This window comes from Bos grunniens, chromosome 17 (assembly GCF_055505025.1).
Source record: "Bos grunniens cultivar Pamir isolate PY7600 chromosome 17, Bosgru_T2T1.0, whole genome shotgun sequence".
NCBI classification, from domain to species: Eukaryota; Metazoa; Chordata; class Mammalia; order Artiodactyla; family Bovidae; genus Bos; species Bos grunniens.
The window spans coordinates 52,921,241-52,948,143 of record NC_141181.1 but is presented as its reverse complement, the minus strand read 5'-3'; the positions used below and the strand labels follow the sequence as shown (position 1 = coordinate 52,948,143).

The window sequence follows — 26,903 nt, the reverse complement described above, 5'->3', positions numbered from 1 at the left end:
GGGGCTCCAAGCCTGCTAGGGGAGGCAGCAAAGTAGACCCAAGATACTCCTGTCACCAAAGCTGTAGCTAAGGACCAGGGTCAATAGAATATGCTGCTCACGAGCAGACTGCTGACCTTGTAGCATGAGGAGGAGAACCAGTCTGGTTAAATGACAAGGGGTCATCTCAGTACTCACGGCCACTAAAACTTACTGGGAGCTTCCTATGTGCCAGGAGTGGTCCAAGGCAGCCTACTTGTATGAGCTCACTGAACCTCACAACTGCTGAGATGCCCATTTTACAGACAAGCAGACGTGCCTAAAATCACACAGTGGTCAAGGGGCTGGAACTGAGAGGACAGAGGGTAGATGGTACATGGAAAGGGGCTTGAGGGCTCGCCAGTTCTCTCTAAGATCACTGTGGCTCTGTGGCTGCTCCCAGACTCTGTCCCTCTGTGAGTTAAATATGTAACAACTCACAGGAGTGAACATCCCGGTACTTACCGGAGGTAACGAGCTCTGTACCTCTCCTTCTCCTTCCAGTCCTTTTTGTTTGTTTGTTTGCCTGTGCCTCGTGGCATGTGGGATCTTAGTTCCCCGATCAGGGATTGAACCCATGACTCTTGCACTGGAAGTTTGGAGTCTTAACCATTGGATCGCCAGGGATGTCCCACTCCTCTCTGTCTTTATTCCAACTTTACAACATCTTGGAATGAGGATGCTAGCAACCCCAATTTCACAGAAAAAAGATGTGAATCTATGAAAGGTTGGATCATCCGCCCACAGTCACACAGCCAGGCCTGGAGCAGGAATGGAATTGGTACCTGGGCCTTGTCACCCCCAGAACCCACAGAGTTTCCACCCTGCGATGTCATCTTCCCACTGTGTTGCTGAAGTGGCACTTTCAAACTGTTCGGACCAGACCAGAGTAACAGATATCATTTATATCACCAACCAGGACACACACACAGGTGCACACAACTAGGATAAAAGTTTCATGCAAATTAAGCTCATCAACTTAAGCTGGTTTTAGAAAAGGCAGAGGAACCAGAGATCAAATTGCCAACATCCATTGGACCATTGAAAAAGCAAGAGAGTTCCAGAAAAACATCTATTTCTGCTTTATTGACTATGCCAAAGCCTTTGACTATGGGGACCACAATAAACTGTGGAAAATTCTGAAAGACATGGGAATACCAGATCACCTGACCTGCCTCTTGAGAAACCTATATGCAGGTCAGGAAGCAACAGTTAGAACTGGACATAGAACAACAGACTGGTTCCAAATAGGAAAAGGAGTCCATCAAGGCTGTATATTGTCACCCTGCTTATTTAACTTATATGCGGAGTACATCATTAGAAACGCTGGGCTGGAAGAAGCACAAGCTGGAATCAAGATTGCCAGGAGAAATATCATTCACCTCAGATATACAGATGACACCACCCTTATGGCAGAAAGTGAAGAGAAACTAAAGAGCCTCTTGATGAAAGTGAAAGAGGAGAGTGAAAAAGTTGGCTTAAAGCTCAACATTCAGAAAACTAAGATCATGGATCTGGTCCTATCACCTCATGGGAAGTAGATGGGGAAACAGTGGAAGCAGTGTCAGACTTTATTTTTCTGGGCTCCAAAATCACTGCAGATGGTGACTGCAGCCATGAAATTAAAAGACGCTTACTCGTTGGAAAGAAAGTTATGACCAACCTAGATAGGATATTCAAAAGCAGAGACATTACTTTGCCAACAAAGGTCCATCTAGTCAAGGCTATGGTTTTTCCAGTGGTCATGTATGGATGTGAGAGTTGGACTGTGAAGAAAGCTGAGTGCTGAAGAATTGATGCTTTTGAACTGTGGTGTTGGAGAAGACTCATGAGGGTCCCTTGGACTGCAAGGAGATCCAAGCAGTCCATTCTAAAGGAGATCAGTCCTGGATGTTCATTGGAAGAATGAACAATGAACAATGCTAAAGCTGAAACTCCAATACCTTGGCCACCTCATGCGAAGAGTTGACTCATTGGAAAAGACTCTGATGCTGGGAGGGATTGGGGGCAGGAGGAAAAGGGGACGACAGAGGATGAGATGGCTGGATGGCATCACCGACTCTTTGAGTTTGAGTAAACTCTGGGAGGGAGTTTACTCCCTGGACAGGGAGGCCTGGCATGCTGCAATTCATGGGGTTGCAAAGAGCTGGACATGACTAAGTGACTGAACTGAACTGAAGCTCATCACAGACTACATACCCTGATGGCTCTATTCTGCTTCATTATAAAAAATGCTTTGAACCCAGAAGTGCCACTTATCTATAGGATGACTTCTTTAGGTATATTCACATTTATAGGAAATGTGTATAAACAAGAAAAAAACAGACTCAAAACCACCCAAGAGTCCTATAACAGGAGATTGACTAAATAATCTATGGTACAGTCACACAGTGGAATATTATGCAGTCAAAAACGAAATGAGGAACTAACTGGGAAAATTCTAGGATATATTGTTGTTGTTATTGTTTTATATGGTTGCACTGCATAGCAAGAACAAACAAGTCAGTTCTAAAGGAAATAAACCCTGAATATTCATTGGAAGGACTGATGCTGAAGCTGAAGCTCTAATACTTTGTATACGTGCTGCTGAAGCGAGCATCGATGCTCCAATACTTTGGCCACTTGATGCAAAGAACCGACTCATTGGAAAAGACCCTGATGCTGGGAAAGACAGCTAAAAGGAGAAGGGGGTGCAGAGGATGAGACATTTAGATGACATCATTGACTCAGTGGACATGAATTTGAGCAACTCTGGAAGATAGTGGAGGACAGAGGAGCCTGGCATGCTGCAATCCATGGGACTGCAAAGAGTCAGACACAAACTCTGACTGAACAACAACAGCGCAGCATGTGGGATCTTAGTTTCCCTACCAGGGACTGAACACGTGCCGTTGCATTGGAAGCTCAGAATCTTAACCACTGGACCAGCAGGAAAGTCCCCAGGATATATTAAGTGAGAAAAGCAAGACACAGACTAGAGTGCAAAAGGTGGGGGGAGAGAGACTTCTTTGCTTATAGCTGTATAAAGAAACACTGACTGCTGCTGCTAAGTCGCTTCAGCCATGTCCGACTCTGTGCGACCCCATAGACGGCAGCCCACCAGGCTCCCCCATCCCTGGGATTCTCCAGGCAAGAACACTGGAGTGGGTTGCCATTTCCTTCTCCAATGCATGAAAGTTAAGTCGCTCAGTCGTGTCCGACTCTTAGCGACCCTGTGGACTGCAGCCCACCAGGCTCCTCCGCCCATGAGATTTTCCAGGCAAGAGTAGTGGAGTGGGGTGCCATCGCCTTCTCCGAAAGAAACACTGGAAGCATATATAAGAAATGAATAACAGTGGTTTCCTGCCCATTTGGAAGTTGCTGGAACCATTTCCTGTAGTTAGCCCTGGGCAGGGGGATTTAGGATTGTCAGGGGCAGAATTAGGGCGAAACACTCAATGTTTATCTTTGCGTATTAATTTGATGTTTGAACCATGGAGGGAAGATATTAAAACTGGAGAGGACAGGGCTTCCCTGGTGGCTCAGTAGTAAAGAATCTGCCTGCCAATTCAGGAGATGCGGGTTAGATACCTGCTCCAGGAAGATCCCACATGCCGCGGAGCAGCCAAGCCCTTGCGCTACTGAGCCTGTGCTCTAGAGCCCGGGAGCCGCAACTACTGCAGCATGCGTGCCTAAAGCCTGTGCTCCACGACCAGGGAAGCCACCGAAACAAGAACCCTGTGCACCGCGACCAGAGTAGCCCCCGCTTGCCACAACTAAAGAAAAGCCTGCACAGCAACAAAGACCTGGCACAGCCCAAAATACATAAACAAATAAAAATTTAAAAAATTGTATTAAAAAAAAAACTTGAGAGGAAAGAAGAGGTGGTCACACCCCCCAAACATATTCCCTGGGTGCCCACCAGGCCCCGTGGGCCGGCACTTACCCAGAGCCGCCACGATGAGGAAGAAGGAGGCCGCCACGAGGAAGGCAATGTCGGGCTTGGTGTAGGACAGCAGCTTCTGCAGCGTGGCCCCGGATGCCTGTTCGGGTGCAGGCCGGTCCTCGCCGGGGAAGCCCTCGCCCTCGCCCTCGCCCTCGCCCTCGGCCCCGGCGCCCCGCCCGAGGGCCTTGGTGTCCGGCCGCACCGTGGACAGCAGCCACCAGAGCAGGAAGGAGGCAGCGAGTGAGATGTAGGTCCACACGAAGAGGGCCCAGAACCACGGGTCCCGGACCGGCTTGCGTACCTCGGAGAAGAGCAGCAGCTTCACCATGGTGTAGATGCCCCCGAAGAGGCACACGAGGGCGATGACTGTCCACGAGGCCCGCAGCCTCCGGGGCCCCAGGGTGCTGTTCTTGGCCACGCCAATGGTGGCCCCCAGCAGCAGGCAGCTGCGGTACACGCAGGCCGCCCAGAGGTCCAGCACCGAGTCAAAGATGTTGAAGTGGCGGATGTCCTCCAGCAGGCTGCGGTCCAGGTGGCTGAGGATGTAGATGGCCGTGGTCATGCCGACGTCCAAGCTCATGAAGGCCAGGGTCACCACCACCGCCTTGCACAGCCGCATCCTGCTGGCTGGGGGTAGGCAGGCACTGAGCGGCAGGCTCTAGCTCATGGGGGCACGGCCATTGTCTGCGGGGCGAGGCCAGACCTGCAGGGGGCAGTGGGGTGAGGGGTGAGGGCGTGCTGCTTGCTGGCTGTGTGACCTCGAGCAAGTCACTTGACATCTCTGAGCCTCAGATTCCTCATCGGTAAAATGGCAGTGACAAATTACACAGGGGTAGGGGGAAGGTTCCGCTCATTCAGGGAATATTTATTGAGTGCCCTCTGTGGGCCAGACTCTGTTCTTTGTGCTGAGGATTAAAAAAAAATTCTTTATTTACCTGCACGGGGTCTTAGCGGCAGCATGCAGGATTTTTAGTTGTAGCATTCAAGCTCTTAGTTGGGGCATGTGGGTCGGGTTCCCCAGCCAGGGACTGAACCTGGACCCCTGCACTGGGAGCGCTGAGTCTTAGCCACTGGACCGCCAGGGAAGTCCTTGTGCTGGGGATTTAACTGTGAACCCAAATAACAAAGATCCCTGCTCTTGAGGAGATGGGACATTCATGTCAGAGACAGACAATTAGTAAGTGATACCGTGTGTTAAGAGACACGGCTTGGGGGGAAGAGTTGGGTGTAAGGGATGTGAGGGCAATTTTAAATGGGGGTGCAGGGAAGACTTTGCTGTGAAGGTAACACTTGAGTAAGACTGAAAGAGGTGAGGGAGTCTGCCACGTGCATACCTGGGGGAAAGCATTTTGGACAGGTGGACAGGCGAGAGCCCTGAGGTAGGAATGTGTTGATGTGCTTGAGGGAGACAAGGAGACCTGGGGGTCTCTGATGCCCCATTTGCAAAACAGGCAAAGCTCCAGAGTCTCCAAAGGAGGAGAAAGGCATGGAGCAACAGGAGGGGTGGCTGTGAATAGCAACTGGGAATGGGGCAGTGGGGCAGGGGGGCAGCCTGAGAGACCCTCTCCCTCACAGCTCCGAGGCTCAGATCAAGGTGACTGACTGGATGTTCTGGAATGCCAGAAACCTCACACAACTCCAGAAGGCCAGGGCTTCCACATTCCCATTTACAGTTGGGGAAACTGAGGCACAGAGAGCCAAAAGCACATGGCCCATGTCGCTCTGGTAACAGAGGCCTGAGCCGGGACTCATACCAGTGTGTGAAGGGTCCCAGCACCTGACCCACAACCTCAGACACAACAGCAGGTGTCCAATTACTATGAGCAAACGATTACGAGGCACAGCGCTTCCTAGCAGTCCCACGTGCTTTGTATGTGTCCGTGGCTTTTATGTGAGCCACGTGCTTTGTATGTGTCCGCTTATTTAGCCCTCACAACAACTTGGTCAGATTTACACTATCATTCCCACTTAGCTGATGGAGAAACTGAGGCCCAGAGGAGCTAATAACTTGCCCCAGATCACACAGCTGTTGAGCAGTGGAGCTCTGATTTGAACCCAGAGCTGTCTGGTTTTAGAAGCTAGGCTCTAAACCGCTAAGCTAAAATGCCTGTCAAGATAGCAAGTCCTTACAACAGCCAAGACATGGAAGCAACCTAAATGTCCATTGACAGATGAATGGATAAAGATGTGGTATATATACATACATACACACACACACACACACACACAACGGAATACTGCTGCTGCTGCTAAGTCGCTTCAGTCGTGTCCGACTTTGTGCGACCCCATAGACGGCAGCCCACCAGGCTCTCCCGTCCCTGGGATTCTCCAGGCAAGAGTACTGGAGTGGGGTGCCATTGCCTTCTCCTACTCAGCCATAAAAGAGAATGCAATAATGCCATTTGCAGGAACGTGGATAGACCTAGAGATTACCACACTAAGTGAAGTGAATCAGAAACAGAAAGACAAATACCACATGATGTCACTTATATGTGGAATCTAAAATATGACACAAATATTAACGAAACAGAAATGGACTCACAGACGAAGAGAACAGACTTGTGGTTACCAAAGGGGAGAGGGGGTGGGGGAGGGATAAACTAGGAGTTTGGGACTAGCAGATACGATATATAAAATAAACAAGGACCTGCTATATAGCACAGGGAACTATGTCCAATATCTTGCAATAAGCCATAATGGAAAAGAATATGAAAAAGACTATATATATAACTGAATCACTGCTGTACACCAGAAATGAATACAACATTGAACATCAATTATACTTCAATTTAAAAATACACACATATAAATGTGTGTATATATGTATACACACACACACACACACACACACACGCATACAGCAAGCGCAAACACAGAATGCTCATCAAAGGAGAACAGAGCCTATACGAGAGGGGGCTCCACCAGGAGAAGAACCGAGGACAGTGACAACACCGCCGAGGACAGCAGCAAGAGCAGTAACACAGACACTGATGTTACTGTGCGCCTGGCGCTGTTTTGAGTGGTTTACATGCAGTCGTCCCTCACGAGAATCCTATGAGGCATGTTTCATTGTTATCCACATTTTACGGTGAGAAAACTAAGGCGCATAGACGTTAAGTGATCTGCTCCAGGCCACCCAGCTAGGAGGAGGTAGCAGAGCTGGGATGTGAACCCAGGCCTTTTGAGTTCTAAAATCTGGGCTCTCAACTCCGAAACCGTGGTTCTTCAAACCAGCCTCGCGGCGGGGAGGCGGGTAGGCAAGACTTTTAATGATGCTCAGGAGGGTCTGAGATGCAGAGGGGACACAGGGGTGTGATGGTCCCCAAGCCTGAGGGGCTCTACTGTCACTGCAGCTCTTCTAGGAAGACTCAAGTCCATCCTAGAGAAGACGGTTGCCCGTCAGCAGCTGACTCTTCAGGGAAGCCTGGGTTGAGGGGAATCCGAGGCAGGGGAGGGGATGGAGGTGGGGATGGGGGAACAGAAAACCCCCTGCGCAGACCTTCGTCCCACCCCCAGTAGGGCTGCCGACTCAGGCTCCTGTCTGCTGCAATGCAGAGGCCTCAGGGAGCCGGTGAGTGGGTGAGCATGAGACAGAGCCTGGGGAGGGATGCTCTTGGCCTGGTGCCTCCGCAGGCCTCCCAGCTGCAAAGGCCCTGCCAGCCACCTTGGCTGCAGCTCACCTCGGGGTGGGGATGAGGAGTCCCTTTAGCCCTCGGGGAGGAGCTGGCATTCAGAAGTGGGAGAGGAGGCAGACCTGCCAGAGGCCAGCATATGAGCAGGGTTGGGGGTGGGGTGCTGCACCAGGTCTCCCCACCCCGATTCCCAGTCACTGAGGAAATCCCTTCCTGACACCCTCCAGTTCGGGTAAAGTCAACCCATTTGATGGCCAGCCACCTACCTGGGAGCCCAGCTGTTTATCTTCCTCACCGGCATAACCACATTGTACAGATGGGGAAACCGAGGCCCAGAGAGGGAGGGAGAGAGGATGGTCTGAGGTTACCCAGCGAGTAGGGGCAGAGCAGTCACAGCACTGGGGTGCCCAGCTCTCAAGTGCTGAGTCCTCCTACTCCAGGCTCTGATGGATCAGAATCCAACTCGGGTCGGATTACAGTGGAGACGGGACGACTCTTGTTATTTTTAAAGTTACTGAGCAGAATGAAGGGGATGCAACCACCAGCCCAGACTGGGAGGAGGGGAGGATGGGGACCAATGGGATGCTTGGAGCCACATCCATGCTGTCCATCTGCCTGACCTGGGTTTGGCCAGGTGAAGCTGGAGGGCAAATTGTGGGCACATGGGTGACATGTGTGCCCCAAGGGACAAGGACAGGGTGGTGGCCAGAAGTCAGGGCAGCTGTGCCCAGGGCCTGATGTGCCCAGGAAGACAGGGTCAACTTGTCTTGACCCTAAGAGCTAAGGAATGGCATAGGATTAGCAAATGACTCCACCCTCACTGATGGTCCTGTCAAAGGCTTTTCTTTCTGGTAGAAGAAATGGTGGTTGGGGCATCGCCAGCTGTCAGATGCACAAAAGGAAAGTCTGAAACAGCCAGGAGACAATTTACAAGGGTTACAGCTACTGTTTACATTTATGGAGTATTGCTGAGTGTTTGACAATGTGCTAAGTGCCTGGCACCTCCCTTCCTGATTATTCACTGCTACTCAGGGAGGGTCTCTCAGTTTTCATTCCCATTTTACAGATAGGCAAACAAAGGCTTGGGGAAGTCAAATGATGCACAGAGAACAGGTGAAATCCACACTTCTCTCTCTGGGACCCAGGCTATGCAGGGCTCCCAAGAAAGCGTCATGAAGGACCTGGAGGGGCCCACCCTGTTCAGTTCACCCCCAACTTCTGGGGTGAACTTTTCACCCTCCAGCGGTATTGTCCAGCTGACTGGGGCCGGTGCTGTGGGATGGTATCACTGTGGGGTCTCTGGATGCAGGGCCAGGACTTCTTCCTCCCTGACTCCACCTTTGCTGAGCCCCCTAGCCCACGCTGGGCCTTCGAAGAGTTGTTTCAGATGACTCACAGCGCTAGGTGAAGCGAACTGGGGAGCTACGGTGGCTTTCCTGCCAGCCTCCTTTGGTCACCTGGCACCTGCCCGCCTGAAGCGAGGGAATGGAGGCCAGCCAATCTCCAGGGGGCGGGGAAGTGGGCGGGGAATCCTGTCAGACCAGCTGAAAGCTAATTTAATTAACCTCAGGTCTGGGGAGGGGCACCCTGCTTTAACAGAGGCTTAGAAACAAGGCAGAGACCCTTGGGAACCCACAGGCTTAACTGCCAAGATGGAGGCAGAGAAGGCTCAACCCACTGGCCAGCCAGGGTGAGTGGGGGGAAGAGGTTCGCCAAGGTCGGCAGACCCAGGCCTACCCCCAGGTTTCTGATATAGCCAGGCTCTCAGGATCTATGAGCTCCCCGCTGGAGGGTGCGGGGAGCCCTCGGAAGAGCTGCCAGTCAGATCTTGGGGGAACAGTCATCCCAGGATCCACCCCCAAAAGGCACCCCCACCATTTTCCAAGAGGTGGCGGCACCTGAAAGGTTAAAAAAAAAAAAATGCAATCTCCTTGCGGCGTAGAAAGGATGCTGCAGGGATGGGGGGCTGGGACATGCGACTGCGGGCGCTGGGGTCCCAAGGCAGGGGCCAGGAAGGCTCCCAGGAGGCTCCCACTTTCTACCGAGATGCCTTTACTCCACCCCCGGGGCAGGGAGAGCCAAGTGGCCCCCCAGCCTGTGCAGGCATAGCACCTCGACCTGAGAAAGATCTGGGTCGGGGGTCCCGGGCGCTACACTCTTACCTGTTATCTTACCTGGCACCAGGTGGGCCGTGGGGAGGGGGAGCAGCGGGCTGGGGTCCTCAGGGGCGCCGGTTCCGCGCGGCTCATTGGAGACTGCGCCCGGCGCTGCGCTCGCTCCGCCCCTCCCTCCTCCCGCCGCTCCTCCCTCCTCCCGCCGCTCCTCCGGGCCTCCCGCCCCGGGCTGCGCCGCAGCAAGGTCGGAGCGGACCCGGCAGGGCGGGCACCCTGGCCCGCTGATGGGCGGGGAGGGGCCTCCCGCTGGGCGGGGCCTCTGGGGGGCGTGGTCAGGACTACCCGCCCGCCCACCTGCGGCAAGCCCCGCCCCCACCAGCGGCGAGTCCCGCCCCCATCCGCAAGGCCAAGGCCCTTCTGGGGGGCTCCAGCCAGCCCTTAGAGGCCCATTCTGAGCGGGAGGAAATGGCCACACCTGCTGCGGGGGGCCTGCTCTTTAATCTGCCTTTTGTTCCAGAGGGACAACCTTGCCAGCCCTGGAGGATGGAGGTTACGATCCTCATTCATTCAACCGATACTTGGTGAAAGGCACTATGTGCTGTGCCCTCTTGTCAGTGTTAAGAGATGCTGCGGAGAACAAAACAAGATCCTTGCCCTTCTGGGGCTGATACTCTAGTGAGCGAGCCAGGCGCTACCCATAATGAATAGGTAAATTATACTTGTTGGAAGGGAATACATTTCATGGAGAAAAATAGAGCCAGGGTGGTGGGAAGTGGGAGAGAGGAGGGAACCTACATGTCCTCTGTGATCGCTGGGGTCTAGGTGCTCGATGCTGGGTGTGAAAAAAGAGAAAACTCCCATTCTTTGTGGGGTGCGGAAATCAACAAGTAAATACGGTAAGATAATCTCAGGTAGTGCCAGGTTATTACTTATTTCCTGTAAAGTAAATAAAACCCGAAGGGCTTCCTGAGGAAGGTGAAAGGGGAGAAAGAGGGAGCCATGGAAAGATCGGGAGGGGATGTATTCTAGGTGAGAGGAACTGCCAGTGGAAAGGCTCTGAGGTGGGAACTCACCTGGCATTTGAGGAACAGAAGAGGGATCCATTCATGGGCAGGAGAGTAGGTCAAGCCCAGAGGGGTTGGGGGGTGGGGACAAGATATGCCCCTGTCTCTATTCAGCCTTCAGTCAGAGATTGAAAACACTCCCTGAATTTAAAACAGCCTCTGCTCCTCACATGGGACAGCTTCTTTCAAGGGGATCTGGCCAAGTGCAGAATTGTAAATGCACTTCTTTTTTTTGACCCAGTAGGAAGTTCTTCTATAGATAGACTTGTGGAGGGAGCGGAAGATACTAGTTTGCAGATAGTTACTGGAGGAGCAAAAGTCTGGTGGGAACTCGCCAAATAATTACAGAGCATGCTCAACAGAATACCCTGTAGCAGGGGGAAAAAAAACAACTATGTGTCAATCTATACACAAAAGTTACAGAAAGGTATGAAATGACCTCCTGAATGTGCTGAGTAAAAACAAGGGATAGAATCAAGCCGAAGTATGATACTGTTTGTGCCAAAACAAAAGCAAATATATAATTGTACCGGAAGAGAAGCTCCTGGATGGATTATCCAAAAGCTAGAGTGACTCAGAGCTGGGACCAGATTCAGGCTCTCTCATTTTTGCTGTGTGAGAATAGCCAACATCATATTGAAGGAGCAAAACAAAGTCATTGTGCTGACACTACCTGACTTCAGGACTTACTCTAAAGCTGCCATAATCAGGACAGTGCGTTGTTGACAAAAGACAAATGGATCAATGGGACAGTGCAGGGAGCCCAGAAATAGACCCATATAAATATAGTCAACTGATCTCCCACAAAGGAGGAAAGGCAACACAGTGGAACAAAGACAGTCTTTTCAGCAAACGGTGCTGAAACAACTGGACACCCATGTGCAAAAAAAAAAAAAAAAAAATCTTGTCACAAATCTTATATCTTTCACAAAAGTTAACTCAAAATGGCTCACAGATCTAAATGTAAAACACAAAACTATCAAACTCCTAGAAGATAATGTAGGAGAAAATCTCTATTTCCTTGGGGATGGAGATGATTTTTTTAGATATAACATCAAAGGCATGATCCATGAAAGAAAGAACTGATAAGCTAGACTTCATTAAAATTAAAAAAATTCTGGAACTTCCCTGCTGGTCCAGTGGCTAAGACTTCACGCTCCCAATGCAGGGGGCCTGGGGTTCAATCCTTGGTCTGGACTAGATCCCACGTGTGGGAACTAAGAGCCTGCATAGTCAAATTAAAAAAAAAAATTAAAACTTCCACTCTGCAAAAGATATTGTTCAAGGAATGAGAAGAAAAGCCACATACTGGGAGAAAATACTTGTTTTTTATATATCTATATCTGATAAAGATTGTTATCTAAAACATACAAAGATCTCTTCAAATTCAACAATAAGAAAACAAATAATCTGAAAAACAGGGAAGAGACCTGAACAGACATTTCACCAAATGAAAAATACGGATGGAAAATAAACATATGGCAAGACAGTCAATGTAATTTTCATTAGAAAATTGCAAATTGAAACAACAAGGTACCACTACATACCTAATAGAATGGCCCAAATCCAAAGCACTGACAGCACCGAATGCTGATGAAGACGCGGACGACAGGAACTCTCTTTCATTGCTGGGGGGACGCAAAATGGCACAGGTACTTTGGAAGAGAGTCTGGTGGCTTCTTGCAAAATCAAACATACTCCTACCATATGATCCCGCAATCACACTCCCCAAACGAGTTGAAAACCTATGTCCACACAGAAACCTGCACACAGATGTTTAGGGCATCTTTATTCATAATTGCCAAAACTTGGAAGCCACCAAGATGTCCTTCAGGAGGTGAATGGCTAAAATGATAATCCAGACAATGGAATTGTACTCTATGCTAAAAAATATAAATTATCAAGCCATGAAAAGAGAGAAGAAACATAAATGCATATTACTAAGGGAGACAGGGTTTCCCAGGTGGTGCTAGTGGTAAAGAGCTGCCTGCCAATGCAGGAGACATAAGTGATGCCGGTTTGATCCCTGGGTCTGGAAGATCCTCTGGAGGAAGGCATGGCAACCCACTCCAGTATTCTTGTCTGGAGAATCCCATGGACAGGGGAGCCTGGTGAGATTCAATCCAAGGGGTTGCAAGGAATCAGATATGACTGAAGCGATTTAGCACTCATGCACACAAGGGAGACAAGCCAATCTGAAAAGACTGAATACTGGATGATTTCAACTATGGCATATCCTGGAAAAGATAAACTATGGAGGAACTTCCCTAGCAGTCTAGTTACAGTTCCGCACTTCCACTGTAGGGGGCACGGGTTTGATCCCTGGTGGGGAACTGCGATCCTGCATGCCTTGTGGTGAAGCCAAAAAAACCCAAAACAAAACCTATGGAGACAGTAAAAGGATCAGTGTTTGCCAGGGGTCAAGAGAGGATGGGGAAGACTTCCCTGGTGGCATAGTAGATTAGAATCTGCCTGCCAGTGCAGGGGACACGGCTTGGATCCCTGGTCCAGGAAGATTCCACATGCTGCGAGAACAACTAAACAAGTGCACCACCACTACTGAGGCTTTCGCGCTTGCTCTAGGGCCTCTGTGCTGCCACCACTGAAGCCCGAGAGCCTGTGCTCTGCAACAGGAGAGGCTGCCGCCATGAGAAGCCTGCTGCAACACAGAGTAGCCCCTGCTCGCCACAACTAGAAAAAGCCCAAACAGCAACAAAGACCTCAGTTCAGTTCAGTCGCTCAGTTGTGGCCAACTCTGGGCGACCCCATGAATCGCAGCACACCAGGCCTCCCTGTCCATCACCAACTCCTGGAATTCACTCAGACTCACGTCCATCGAGTCAGTGATGCCATCCATCCATCTCATCCTCTGTCATCCCCTTCTCCTCCTGTCCCCAATCCTTCCCAGCATCAGGGTCTTTTCCAATGAGTCAACTCTTCGCATGAGGTGGCCAAAGTACTGGAGTTTCAGCTTTAGCATCATTCCTTTCAAAGAAATCCCAGGGCTGATCTCCTTCAGAATGGCCTGGTTGGATCTCCTTGCAGTCCAAGGGACTCTCAAGAGTCTTCTCCAACACCACATTTCAAAAGCATCAATTCTTTGGCACTCAGCCTTCTTCACAGTCTAACTCTCACATCCATACATGACCCCTGGAAAAACCATAGCCTTGACTAGACAGACCTTTGTTGGCAAAGTAATGTCTCTGCTTTTCAATATGCTACCTAGGTTGGTCATAACTTTCCTTCCAAGGAGTAAGCGTCTTTTAATTTCATGGCTGCAATCACCATCTGCAGTGATTCTGGAGCCCCAAAAAATAAAGTCTGATGGTGTTTCCACTGTTTCTCCATCTATTTCCCATGAAGTGATGGGACCAGATGCCATGATCTTCGTTTTCTGAATGTTGAGCTTTAAGCCAACTTTTTCACTCTCCTCTTTCACTTTCATCAAGAGGCTTTTTAGTTCCTCTTCACTTTCTGCCATAAGGGTGGTGTTATCTGCATATCTGAGGTGATTGATATTTCTCCCGGAAATCTTGATTCCGGCTTGTGCTTCTTCCAGCCCAGCGTTTCTCATGATGTACTCTGCATAGAAGTTAAATAAGCAGGGTGACAATATACAGCCTTGACATACTCCTTTTCCTATTTGGAACCAGTCTGTTGTTCCATGTCCAGTTCTAACTGTTGCTTCCTGACCTGCATACAGATTTCTCAAGAGGCAGGTCAGGTGGTCTGGTATTCCCATCTCTTTCAGAATTTTCCACAGTTTATTGTGATCCACACAGTCAAAGGCTTTGGCTTAGTCAATAAAGCAGAAATAGATGCTTTTCTGGAACTCTCTTCCTTTTTCGATGATCCAGCAGATGTTGGCAATTTGATCTCTGGTTCCTCTGCCTTTTCTAAAACCAGCTTGAACATCAGGAAGTTCATGGTTCACGTATTTCTGAAGCCTGGCTTGGAGAATTTTGAGCATTACTTTACTAGCATGTGAGATGAGTGCAATTGTGCGGTAGTTTGAGCATTCTTTGGCATTGCCTTTCTTTGGGATTGGAATGAAAACTGACCTTTTCCAGTTCTGTGGCCACTGCTGAGTTTTCCAAATTTGCTGGCATATTGAGTGCAGCACTTTCACAGCATCATCTTTCAGGATTTGAAATAGCTCCACTGGAATTCCATCACCTCCACTAGCTTTGTTCGTAGTGATGCTGTCTAAGGCCCACTTGATTTCACATTCCAGGATGTCTGGCTCTAGGTCAGTGATCACACCATCGTGATTATCTGGGTTGTGAAGATCTTTTTTGTACAGTTCTTCTGTGTATTCTTGCCACCTCTTCTTAATATCTTCTGCTTCTGTTAGGTCCATACCATTTCTGTCCTTTATCGAGCCCATCTTTGCATGAAATGTTCCCTTGGTATCTCTAATTTTCTTGAAGAGATCTCTAGTCTTTCCCATTCTGTTGTTTTCCTCTATTTCTTTGCAATGATCGCTGAGGAAGGCTTTCTTATCTCTTCTTGCTATTCTTAGGACCTCTGCATTCAGATGCTTATATCAAACCCCACGTCCAAGGAGCAGTGGCTGGGCAGGCGCAGGAGGGCCTAGAGGAGCTATTGAAGGCCAGGAAGGGCGGTGGTGAGGAAATACCCCTCGTCCAAGGTAAGGAGCAGTGGCTGCGCTTTGCTGGAGCAGCTGTGAAGAACTACCCCACGCCCAAGGTAAGAGAAACCCAAGTAAGATGGTAGGTGTTGCAAGAGGGCATCAGAAGGCAGACACACTGAAACCATACTCACAGGAAACTAGTCAATCTAATCACACTAGGACCACAGCCTTGTCTAACTCAGTGAAACTAAGCCATGCCTGTGGGCAACCCAAGATGGGTGGGTCATGGTGGAGAGATCTGACAGAATGTGGTCCACTGGAGAAGAGAATGGCAAACCACTTCAGTATTCTTGCCTTGAGAACCCCATGAACAGTATGAAAAAGCAAAATGATAGGATACTGAAAGAGGAACTCCCCAGGTCAGTAGGTGCCCAATATGCTACTGGAGATCAGTGGAGAAATAACTCCAGAAAGAATGAGGGGATGGAGCCAAAGCAAAAAGAATACCCAGCTGTGGATGTGACTGGTGATAGAAGCAAGGTCCGATGCTGTAAAGAGCAATATTGCATAGGAACCTGGAATGTCAGGTCCATGAATCAAGGCAAATTGGAAGTGATCAAACAAGAGATGGCAAGAGTGAATGTCAACATTCTAGGAATCAGCGAACTCAAATGGACTGGAATGGGTGAATTTAACTCAGACGACCATTATATCTACTACTGCGGACAGGAATCCCTCAGAAGAAATGGAGTAGCCATCATGGTCAACAAAAGAGTCTGTAATGCAGTACTTGGATGCAATCTTAAAAATGACAGAATGATCTCTGTTTGTTTCCAAGGCAAACCATTCAATATCACAGTAATCCAAGTCTATGCCCCAACCAGCAATGCTGAAGAAGCTGAAGTTGAACGGTTCTATGAAGACCTACAAGACCTTTTAGAACTAACACCCAAAAAAGATGTCCTTTTCATTATAGGGGACTGGAATGCAAAAGTAGGAAGTCAAGAAACACCTGGAGGAACAGGCAAATTTGGCCTTGGAATACGGAATGAAGCAGGCAAAGACTAATAGAGTTTTGCCAAGAAAATGCACTGGTCATAGCAAACACCCTCTTCCAACAACACAAGAGAAGACTCTACACATGGACACCACCAGATGGTCAACACCAAAATCAGATTGATTATGTTCTTTGCAGCCAAAGATGGAGAAGCTCTATACAGTCAACAGAAACAAGACCGGGAGCTGACTGTGGCTCAGATCATGAACTCCTTATTACCAAATTCAGACTTAAATTGAAGAAAGTAGGGAAAACCACTAGACCATTCAGGTATGACCTAAATCAAATCCCTTATGATTATACAGTAGAAGTGAGAAATAGATTTAAGGGCCTAGATCTGATAGATAGAGTGCCTGATGAACTATGGAATGAGGTTTGTGACATTGTACAGGAGACAGGGATCAAGACCATCCCCATAGAAAAGAAATGCAAAAAAGCAAAATGGCTGTCTGGGGAGGCCTTACAAATAGCTGTGAAAAGAAGGGAAGCGAAAAGCAAAGGAGAAAAGGAAAGAAATAAACAAAGACCTAGTGCAGCCAAAAAAAATAAATTAAAAATTTAAAATAATAGTAATTTAAAAAAAGAAAGGAAGAGGGGATGAATGAATGGGCAGAGCATAGCGGATTTTTAGGGCATTGAAACTATTCCATATGACACCATAATAGTAGATATGTGACCATATACATTGTCAAAAACCATAGAATATGCAACTCCAAGAGTGAACTCTAATGTAAATGAAGTACTTTGGGTGGTAATGACATGCCAATGTGACAATCGATTGTAACAAATCTACCACCCGGTGTGGGATGTTGATGGTCAGGGGAGGCTCTGTGTGGGAGGCAGCAGGGAACACATGATAAATCTCTATACTTTCCACTCTATTTTGCTGTGAACCTAAAACTGCTCTGAAGAAATAAAGTGTATTAAAAAATGGTTAAGAAGCCAATTTTACATTATGTATATTTTAACCACAGTAAAAACTGTTCATTATAGCTTCATCTGTGACATCCTCAAACTGGAAACCATGCAAATGCCCATCAGCTGTAGGAGATATAATGAACGGTGGAGGAGGGCACCTGGTGGAATATTATGCAGCCACAAAAAAACATAAGCCGCTGCTACATACAACACTGATGAATCTCAAGATCATAATGTTGGGGGTGGGGGAGAGATAAATTAGGAGTTTGGGATTAGCAGATATAAACTACTATATAAAAAACAGATCAACAAGATCCTATTGTATAGCACAGGGAACTGAATTCAACATCCTATAATAAACTATAGTGGGAAAGAATTATGAAAAAGAATATGCATATATTTATAACTGAATCACTTTTCTGTACATCAGAAGCAAGCTAACACAAAACTGTAAATAAACTACACTTAAAATAATGCCAAGCGAAAGAAGCGGTATACAAAACAGCACATACTACATTATTTTATCTGTATTGAATTCAAGAACAGGCAAAACTGATCTTTGCTCTTAGAAGTCAGAGTAGTGACTACCATTGGGATGGCCAGTCGTTGATGGGGGACATGTGGTGATGGAGGGGCTGGGATGTTCTGATTTTGGATCTGGGTGCTGGTTATGTGGGTGTGTCTAGTTTATGAAAATTCACCAAACTGGACACTTATGATTTGTGTCCTTTTGTACATGTGTGCTGTCAGTTCAAGTGAATATGTATAGACATATATACATGCATACAACATACATATATACACATACATACATGCACACACACATCACTCTGGAATCCAAAGGATGGGTGTTCTCCTTTTTTCAACCGTGCTGCAAGGCTTGTGGCATTTTAGTTCCCCGACCAGGGATTGAACCCTGTGAGAGTGCAGAGTCCCAACCACTAGACCACCAGAGAATTCCCCAGTTGGATGTTCCAATTCTGCTTCTGCATCCACTAGGTTTATGTCCCTGCTGCTGCTGCTGCTAAGTCGCTTCAGTCGTGTCCGACTCTGTGCGACCCCATAGACCGCAGCCCACCAGGCTCCTCCATCCCTGGGATTCTCCAGGCAAGAACACTGGAGTGGGTTGCCATTTCCTTCTCCAATGCAGGAAAGTGGAAAGTGAAAGTGAAGTCGCTCAGTCATGTCCGACTCTTCGTGACCCCATGGACTGCAGCCTACCAGGCTCCTCCATCCATGGGATTTTCCAGGCAAGAGTACTGGAGTGGGGTGCCATTGCCTTCTCCGAGCCTCTGTTTACTCATCTGTAAAATGAGGATAGGGGCTTCCCTGGTGGGTCAGTGGTAAAGAATCCACCTGCCAATGCAGGAGACATGGGCTCAATCTCTGGGTCAGGAAGATCCCCTGCAGAAGGAAATAGTAACTCACTCCAGTGTTCTTGCCTGGAAATCCCAAGGACAGAGGAGTCTGGTGGGTTATAGTTCACGGGGTCGCAAAAGAGTTGGACATGACTGAGCGACTAAACAACAACAAAATTAAGTATAATAATATCTCACAAGGTCAACAGAAGTCCAAGTGAGTGCTGGCTGTGAGCATAGTGATTCGGTGCTTACTGTTATTATTCTGGCTGTGGTTCCCTCTGGTGACGGAGCCCAGGTTGGGGCAGAGGTGGGGCACGGGGAGGGCCAGTCTCAACTGAGAAGCAGAACACACTCATCTTGCAAAAACAGCCAAAAAAGGAGCACCCTAACAAGTGAGCTAGCCGGGGTTGGGGGGCTGTACATGCAGGCCTGTGTGGTGGCTGCCTGGGCAGCTGGTCTGCCCTGGGCCTGGGGAGGCGGGAGGGGGACAGTAAGGTGCTAAGAAGGGGAATGAATGAAGACCTGGGGAAATAGATCCTCTCCTGGAGAGCAGGGCCCTTCACTATCGCTGGGCAATCAAGATGGCTATAAAACTTTAATCACCTGCTCAGGCCCCACAGCTCTGGGCTGGGGAGTGGGGTCCTTGAGGGGCAAGCAGGTCCCTGACAGTCATTCTGCTCCCTGGGGAAGCCTGGTAGCTTCGGGAGTCCCAGGTCTGGGCCCCAGAATGTCTGAGGTGCAAAGACCTGGTTTTCATGCCCAAGAAGGAACCCAGCAGGGTCAGACTTGGGTTCCTTCCAGACTGCCCCACATATGAGCTGTGTGACCTCGCATGGGTCACTTAACCTCTCTGAGCCTCATTTTCCACATCTGTCAGATGGCGATAGCTCCTACCTCAAGTTCCTACCTTGTTGTGAGGACTAAACAGCTTCCCTTTGTACGCAGAATAAAATCCAAAATGGTACCAGTGGCCCAAAGATTTGGTCCCAAATACAACCCTGGCCCTCTTCTCTATGACTCACCCTCTTGTAGGCTTTTTGCTGTCCTTCTAGCACTCCAAGCTCAGCCCACTGCAGGGCCTTTGGGTTTACTGGGTTTATTAATAGAAGTGTGCGATTGTGACTGTAATGTGGAATGTTGCATGCATATAAAGGAGGGAGTGTTGGTGATATGTGTGAGGGTGTGTACACATGTGTGATTTTGTGTGAATGTGTGTTAGCATGTAAGGCTGTGTTTGAGTGTGTGCAAGAGTGTGTGTCACTGTGGATGTGAGTGTGACTGTGTGAACCTGTGTGTACACAAGAGGAAAGGAAAGCAGAGTCATCAAGAAAATGCCAACAAAGGATTTCCCTGGCAGTCCCGGTGTTGGGTCTCCACGCTTCCACTGCAGGAAGTGTGGGCTCGATCCCTGGTCAGGAACTGAGATCCCACAAGCTACACGGTGTGGTCAAAATATTCATACTGTGGTGAACAGGGAACTCAAAGGGAAGACTGTTGGGTTCAATCCCCATATGTATATGTCCCTTACTTGGGAATGACATGGGGCAGGTCACTGCACCTCTCTGGACCTCAGTTTCCCCATGTGTGCATGTGTGTTTAGTTGCTCAGTCCTGTTTGACTCTCTGTGACCCCACCAGGCTCCTCTGTTCATGGGATTCTCCAGGCAAGAATACTGGGGTGGCCAGCCATTCCCTTCTCCAGGGCATATTCCTGACCCAGGGATCGAACCTGGGTCTCCTGAATTGCAGGTGGATTCTTCACTATGTGAGCCACCAGGGAAGCCCCTTGCCCCTCTGTAACATGGTGATATAACAGTACCCAGCTCGAAGGTTTGCTGTAGGGATGAAAGGAGTTAAGGTGACTGGTAGTAGACGTGTTAGCTCAGGTCCAGTCGAGGTGGGACTCAGCCAACAGTTGTCATCCATAGTCACTGTTTATCTGGGGGGTATTAAAGCCCCAGAGTCTTCCTCCCCACCTCCACCCCAGCTTCATGCTGAACCATGCAGGGAACTCTAGTGCAGGAAGAAGTTCTACAGGTCAAGACTTCCTCCCCAGGTGTGCACCTTCGTTCTGCCAGCTTGGCAACATGACTGCCAGCCCAGCTTCTTCTCAGGGCTTTGCAGATTGGGACTTTGGGGGTGCATGGTGGATCATAATGGGGTTCCCAAGACAGAGTTATCATGCAAAATTCCGTGCTGGATGAAGCACGAGCTAGAATCAAGACTGCCAGGAGAAATATCAATAACCTCAGATATGCAGATGACACCACCCTTATGGCAGAAAGTGAAGAACTAAAAAGCCTCTTGATGAAAGATGAGAGTGAAAATCTTGGCTTAAAACTCAGCTTTCAGAAAACTAAGATCATGGCATCTAGTCCCATCACTTCATGGCAAATAGATGGGGAAACAATGGCAACAGTGAGAGAGTTTATTTTTGGGGGGCTCCAAAATCACTGCAGATGGTGAGGATAGCCATGAAATTAGAAGACGCTTGCTCCTTGGAAGAAAAGCTATGACCAACCTAGACAGCACATTAAAAAGCAGAGACATTACTTTGCCAACAAAGGTCCATCTAGTTAAAGCTATGGTTTTTCCAGTAGTCACATATGGATGTGAGAATTGGACTATAAAGAAAGCTGAGCACCTTAGAATTGATGCTTTTGAACTGTGGTGTTGGAGTAGACTCTTGAGAGTCCCTTGGACAGCAAGGAGATCAAACCAGTCAATCCTAAAAGAAATCAGTCCTGAAGGACTGATGCTGAAGCTGAACCTCCAATACTTGGGCCACCTGATGCGAGGAACTGACTCACTGGAAAAGACCTTGATGCTGGGAAAGATTGAAGGCGGGAGGAGAAGGGGAGGACAGAGGATGAGATGGTTGGATGGCATCACTGACTGGATGGACATGAGTTTGAACAAGCTCCAGGAGTTGGTGATGGACAGGGAAACCTGGCGTGCTGCAGTCCATGGGGTCGCAAAGAGTCAGACAGGACTGAGCGACTGAACTGGAGTAAACTGAAGAGAGTTGCGTGTACTGTGATTGGGTCTCCGCGATGCTGCGGGGCACGCTCTATCAAACAGAAACATACTCATCTCACACTTGGCTGTGCAGAACTTGAACCTGGTTGTGCGGGGTGTGGCCACGACGGACCACACCCTATTTCCCCCCCTCACACCTGAATCCTTGACGAGAGCCACCGGAAGTCTCGCCGGACGGAGCCCTCTCGTGGAGACACTCTCTGGGGCAATCCGCTGCGAATCCTAAGAGATAGGGGCGTAGGCATCGGGAGCGCCGGACAGGGACCGGGATGAATGCTAAACGCAAGCTCAGACGCACAAAACTGGAGCTCAATTGGAACAAAATCGGACCCCAAGGCTCCAACTGTCCTCGTGACTTCAGCTGGTCCGCTAAAAGCTCCTAGCAGAAAAAGGAGGCAGCGCGTTTAAGCCGAAGGTCTTGGAATTCCGAGTTCCTACTTCTCCAAGTCCTGTGAGGGTGTGACTCAAGTTCACCTATCTGTAAAGAGGGATGATTAATCCCCGCCTCGCAGATGGAGAAACTGTGAAGCAGCGGCCCATCAGGCTGGCGTGCTCTTAGCCGACGCTGCCAGTCTCATTCCTGCCTGGGAGTATCTTTCTGCACCGCAGACCGTTTTCTGGGGCGGAGTCTTCGTTCTTTTCTGAATTTGGGAATTTAGAACGGACCCTTGGCCGCTGGTTCCAAACCGCGCCCCTGCCCGGCTGGGGGCGTACCCGGAAGTGTCCCTACGGTAGCCGGTGGGGCAATGCAACACTTCTTACCATGGGGACCGCAGCGGCTCCCCGGCGCTTCTGCCGCTGCGCTTGCTTTTGCTCAGAGAACTTGTACGTGGCGCGCTACGGGCTGCACGTGCGCTTCCGGAGCGAACAGCAGCTGCGCCAGGACTACGAGCCCGTGAGTGGCCTCTATTGGCTCTGCGGGAAAACGAGCGGGGAGCGGTGGTGGAGGCGGGATCTCAGTCCCCGGGGTCGTTTACTTTGCCTTTGGCGCACTCAGATCGGACGAGAAGATTGACTTAACCTCTAGCTGCCTCCCGTATTTTCCACCTCAGATGGCGATCATGGTATCGCTTTAGTGCGACTGTCGTTAGGAATCAATGAATGAACTACATGTAAAGTGCTCAGGGCAGGGCCTGGCTGAGTACTCTCTGTTATTAACAAGAGCCGCTGCTGTGTGCTTAACGTGCTTATCACATTTCATTTTTTCGATGATCCTGTGATCGGATCATCTTCATTTCAAGGTGGAGAAGCTGAGGCTCAGAGACCTTAAGAGACTTGCCCCAGGTCACACTATCACACTTACTGGTTTTTCTGCTCTCAGATCCTGCGCAGCCGAGGCTGTGTCAGCCCTAAAGACTTCCAGCAGCTGTTGGGAGAGGTAACACTCCCCACCCTTCACCGCCCCCTCTGCACCCAGCCCGGCCCTTTCTATTTAGATTTGTGTCAGCAGCTTGAGGGGTCTCCCGGCCTCAGGTGTGCCATTGTCAGATCCCAGAAGGGCTCCTTTGACCTCCCCTTACTTCCTCCTGTCCCCACTTACCACAGCACTTGGGTGCCGGCACCTGGAAAAGAGAAAGCAGGGAAAACGCCAAGTTGTCTGCTTTGTGCCCTTTTGAGATGAGAAACTTGCACTCAAGGGGAGGAGTCACCTACTCAAGGTTTCACACCAGGTGCCACCTGGCTCCTGATTCTTCATTCTCCCCCCGACACCACTTCTGCCACTGCTGCTTGTCTCCCATGGCGGGGTGGTGTTAAGTGTCGAGAAGCTTCATAAGACAGCCATCTGCAGCCTCTGGAACACAAGACTTAACCAGGACTCTGTTTCCCCTCCTTGGTTGGGCCCAGCTGGTGAAGGTGCAGCGATGGGTCTCAATCCAGCCAAGCTGGTGCAGCCCTCAGTGGGATGGGCCCCCTTCTGGAAGGAATCCCCGTCAGCTAACAGTTTAACACCTGCCATTTACCCTGGCAGAGTCAGGAACATAGGAAGACTGGGCTTCCCCTTGGGAGGGATGGGAGGCCCCATTCTGGTAACCAGGCCCTGTGTCACCCCAGCTGAAGCAGGAGGTAGAGCGGCGGCGGCGGCTGGGGCCGGAGTCGGCTGCCAGGAAAGCCCTCATTGCCAGCTCCTACCGCCCAGCACGGCCAGAGGTCTACAACTTGCTGCAGGTACCTGGCAGGGGGCAGGTTACTGGAAGGAGGTGGAGGCATCCGGGCCTGGGGGCTGTCTGCCCCATGGCTGGTGTGTTCTGCCCCTAGGAGGCCGCTTTGGCCCCTGAATTTCTGGCTGCAGCTGAATACAGCGCATCTTCAGGCGCAGACCTTAAGGGCCTTCTCCAGCGGCTGGAGACAGTGTCAGGTGAGGTCTTGGCCTGCCACTTGGCAGGACTGGGGGTGGCAGACTGGGGTCCCTTCACCCACCATATCTGCCTCTAAAAGTCAACCCAGCAGGAGTGAGAAGAGGGGTAGGATGGAACTATCAGGAGGAGGGCATCGTATTCACTCACTTGCACACACATCCACCACAGTGATCAGTAATTCAGTGCTGTGCACCAGGCACGAGCCAGCCGGCATCCTCAAACTGGGGTGACTAAAGATGTTAATGAGGGGATGGTTGAGACAAGTGTGGGCTCAGGGGTCAGCAAGGGATGGTGAGAGACCTGCCCCAGGGTTAGCAGTGGCGGTGGGAATGGGGAACAGTTCCCATCCTGAGACCTGAAGGAGGGGGCAAGAGTGAAGTCTCCCGAACCTGCCAGGACCTGGAGCTGGGGGATAGGGGTGACCAGCCAGGAGGCACATCTGAATTTGGGGGTCAGACCTCAGGGCAGGGTGAGGATCTAGGGATGAGTGGTGGGGGGGGGGTCCAAGAATAGGGCACCCTTGCCACACACATTATGTCATTTGACCATCACAAGAGCCCATTTAATCATCACAAGGTGAGTACTCACGTCATCCTCATTCTACAGATGAGGAGACTGAGGCTGGGGGAAGTGAAAAGGTTAGCTCCTGGCTAACCAAAACTTCCCTCCCTCTCCCTCTGCAGAGGAGAAGCGAATTTACCGGCTGCCAGTGTTCACAGCGCCCTTCTGCCAGGCCCTGCTGGAGGAGCTGGAGCACTTCGAGCAGTCAGACATGCCCAAGGGAAGACCCAACACCATGAACAACTATGGGGTGGGTGAGGTTCCACCCGGCCGGCACAAGGAGGCAGGGACGTCTGTCTGGGGAGACGTGTTCCCAGCACAGACCTCCTCTGAGCCTTGGTCTCACCATCTGTAAGATGAAATCAGGCAGTATTATTATGAAGCTAAGCAGGTTGATGATGTCTGCATAGCACTCAGCACTGTCCTTAGTGAGGGACTCCCCCAGGGACTCAGGGACAGGCCCTACCAGCTTCCCTGCTAATTCTGGGCTCCCCCACCCACAGGTGTTGCTACATGAGCTAGGCCTGGATGAACCACTGGTAACACCACTGCGGGAGCGCTTCCTCCAGCCGCTGATGGCCCTGCTATATCCAGACTGTGGCGGGGGCTGGCTGGACAGCCACCGGGCCTTTGTGGTCAAATACGCGCCTGGCCAGGACCGCGAGCTGGGCTGCCACTACGATAACGCCGAGCTCACCCTCAATGTATCCCTGGGCAAGGCCTTCACAGGGGGTGCCCTCTACTTCGGGGATCTCTTCCAGGTTAGTGTGTTTAACCCGTGGGGCTGGGCCGGAGCCACCGTGAGTACCCAGGCCTGAGCCCCACTGTCCACAGGTGCCTTCAACCCTGGCCAAGCCCTTGGAGGTAGAGCACGTGGTGGGCCAGGGCCTCCTGCACCGGGGGGGCCAGCTGCATGGGGCCCGGCCCCTGGGCACTGGTGAGCGCTGGAACTTGGTCGTCTGGCTCCGGGCCTCGGCCGTGCGCAACCGCCTCTGCCCCATGTGCTGCCGCAAGCCTGACCTGGTGGACGACGAGGGCTTCGGTGATGGCTTCACCCGCGAGGAGCCCGCCACGGTGGATGTGTGTGCCCTAACTTGAGCTTGTTCAGGGCCAGGGTGGCAGGCAAGGACGGAAATAAACGCCCTGCAGCCCTCAGCACTTTTTGCTTCGAGAGGACACACAGGCTTCTGGGTCATTCTTGCAGCAGACAGGCTGGCTTAGGTTGGGCTTGTAGACCACAGCCTGAGACCGGAATTCCTGTGCAAGTGGTTTAAGGAGGGAGCGCTCCAGGGAGGAGCAGGACAGGGCAGGAAGGAGCTGGACCAGGATGGTTTGACACAGCATCCAGCTTCAGCCCCATCCCATGGGGCTCTCTGGAGCATGAACTGTAGCACAGTTTGCCCTCAACAGTAGTTATTGGCTATGGGGTGTTTCAGGGTATGGAGCGGGTGAGTAACTTCCCCAACATCCACCTCCAGGGCAGCGTGGCTCCCAGTGGCCAAGGGAATCTTCCAGAGCAGAGTCCAGGTGTGGGGTGTCAGCAGCAGACACCATGACTAAAGTCGAGAGCACCTGTCTTCTAAGGGGATTTGGGTGGGTCACCAACAAAGATGGAGGGTGGGTCACCTCCATCTTCTGGATGGTATGGAGGGGTTGCTGCAGAAGGATTAAAAGCAGGGACTTGGAGCCAGACTGCCTGGATTCAAATTCTGATTCAGCCACTTCCAGTTGTGACTGTGGGTAAGCCACCTGCCTCTCTCTGCCTTAGTCTTTTTTTCCTGGAAAGTACCTGTGTCCTAGAGCTGTTTTGAGGATCAAATGACTTCCCATTTATAAAGCAATTTACAACAGTCCTCTGGGTTTGCTGCTGTCATTACTATCAAAGAGTTTGCAACTCGGTGGCCCCAAGACTGGATGAGGCATGCAGCTATGCTATGTTTGGGAGAGTTTTCCATGTTGAAATCTTGAGTTTGGGCTCCCCTGGCAAAGTGGGAAGATCTGGAAATACCCGGCCCCAGTCCACATTGCAGAAACCAGGGAGACCAGACTCAGCTGCCCCCACTCTCGAGGCCTGTGGTACACTCCCTCACAGGGGTCCCTCATATGTTGCTATGATCTTCCTGGTTTCTATGGACGTCTGAGTTTGTGACCTCTCTGTATTACTGAAAGCAGACATCGGAAAGACCAAGGTTCTGGAGCTCATGGCCTGCTGGTGTGGACATGTCCACAGAAAATCCACAGTCGCCTCTTCCCCTGGGCTTCAC

The 26,903-nt window shown here is 50.3% G+C and overlaps 2 protein-coding genes across 10 annotated transcripts in view; one reads left to right on the top strand and one right to left on the bottom strand.

Moving 5' to 3' along the window:
• ABCB9 (ATP binding cassette subfamily B member 9) overlaps nucleotides 1–22,389 on the bottom strand; it is a 42,391-nt gene extending 20,002 nt beyond the window's left edge. The window contains exons 1-2 of one of the 7 annotated variants that reach the window (XR_015144443.1): nucleotides 9,750–9,884; nucleotides 3,944–4,646 (exon numbers count right to left, since the gene is read on the bottom strand). Coding sequence is in view for 3 of the 7 variants with exons in the window: in XM_086347436.1 (XP_086203562.1) it covers nucleotides 3,944–4,562 (619 nt within the window). In the remaining 4 variants the exon portion in view is untranslated. Of the gene's footprint in view, nucleotides 1–3,943; nucleotides 4,647–9,737; nucleotides 9,923–21,858 lie in introns of those variants that run through there. The other 6 variants (XM_086347436.1, XM_086347438.1, XM_086347434.1 and 3 more) reach the window with 6 other exon arrangements.
• A 42-nt stretch (nucleotides 22,390–22,431) lies between these two features.
• Nucleotides 22,432–26,492, top strand: OGFOD2 (2-oxoglutarate and iron dependent oxygenase domain containing 2). Of its 3 annotated transcripts, none has more exons than XM_086347443.1 (7): nucleotides 22,432–22,616; nucleotides 23,043–23,099; nucleotides 23,774–23,887; nucleotides 23,978–24,077; nucleotides 24,762–24,889; nucleotides 25,143–25,400; nucleotides 25,474–26,492. In XM_086347443.1, the coding sequence occupies exons 1-7, from the start codon at nucleotides 22,485–22,487 to the stop codon at nucleotides 25,735–25,737; spliced, it is 1,053 nt and encodes a 350-aa protein (XP_086203569.1). In that variant the 5' UTR covers nucleotides 22,432–22,484; the 3' UTR covers nucleotides 25,738–26,492. The 3 variants fall into 3 exon arrangements, with proteins under 3 accessions (XP_086203569.1, XP_086203571.1, XP_086203570.1); XM_086347445.1 differs by having other exon boundaries at nucleotides 23,267–23,887; XM_086347444.1 differs by lacking the exon at nucleotides 23,043–23,099.
• Nucleotides 26,493–26,903: the final 411 nt, after the last annotated feature.

Bases quoted from the DNA above. Each gene is read 5' to 3' on its own strand.
- OGFOD2 (XM_086347443.1), top strand. From the start codon at position 22,485: ATGGGGACCGCAGCGGCTCCCCGGCGCTTCTGCCGCTGCGCTTGCTTT. The intron at 24,890-25,142 runs GTGGGTGAGGTT...CCCCACCCACAG, and splicing joins ACACCATGAACAACTATGGG to GTGTTGCTACATGAGCTAGG. The intron at 25,401-25,473 runs GTTAGTGTGTTT...CACTGTCCACAG, and splicing joins ACTTCGGGGATCTCTTCCAG to GTGCCTTCAACCCTGGCCAA.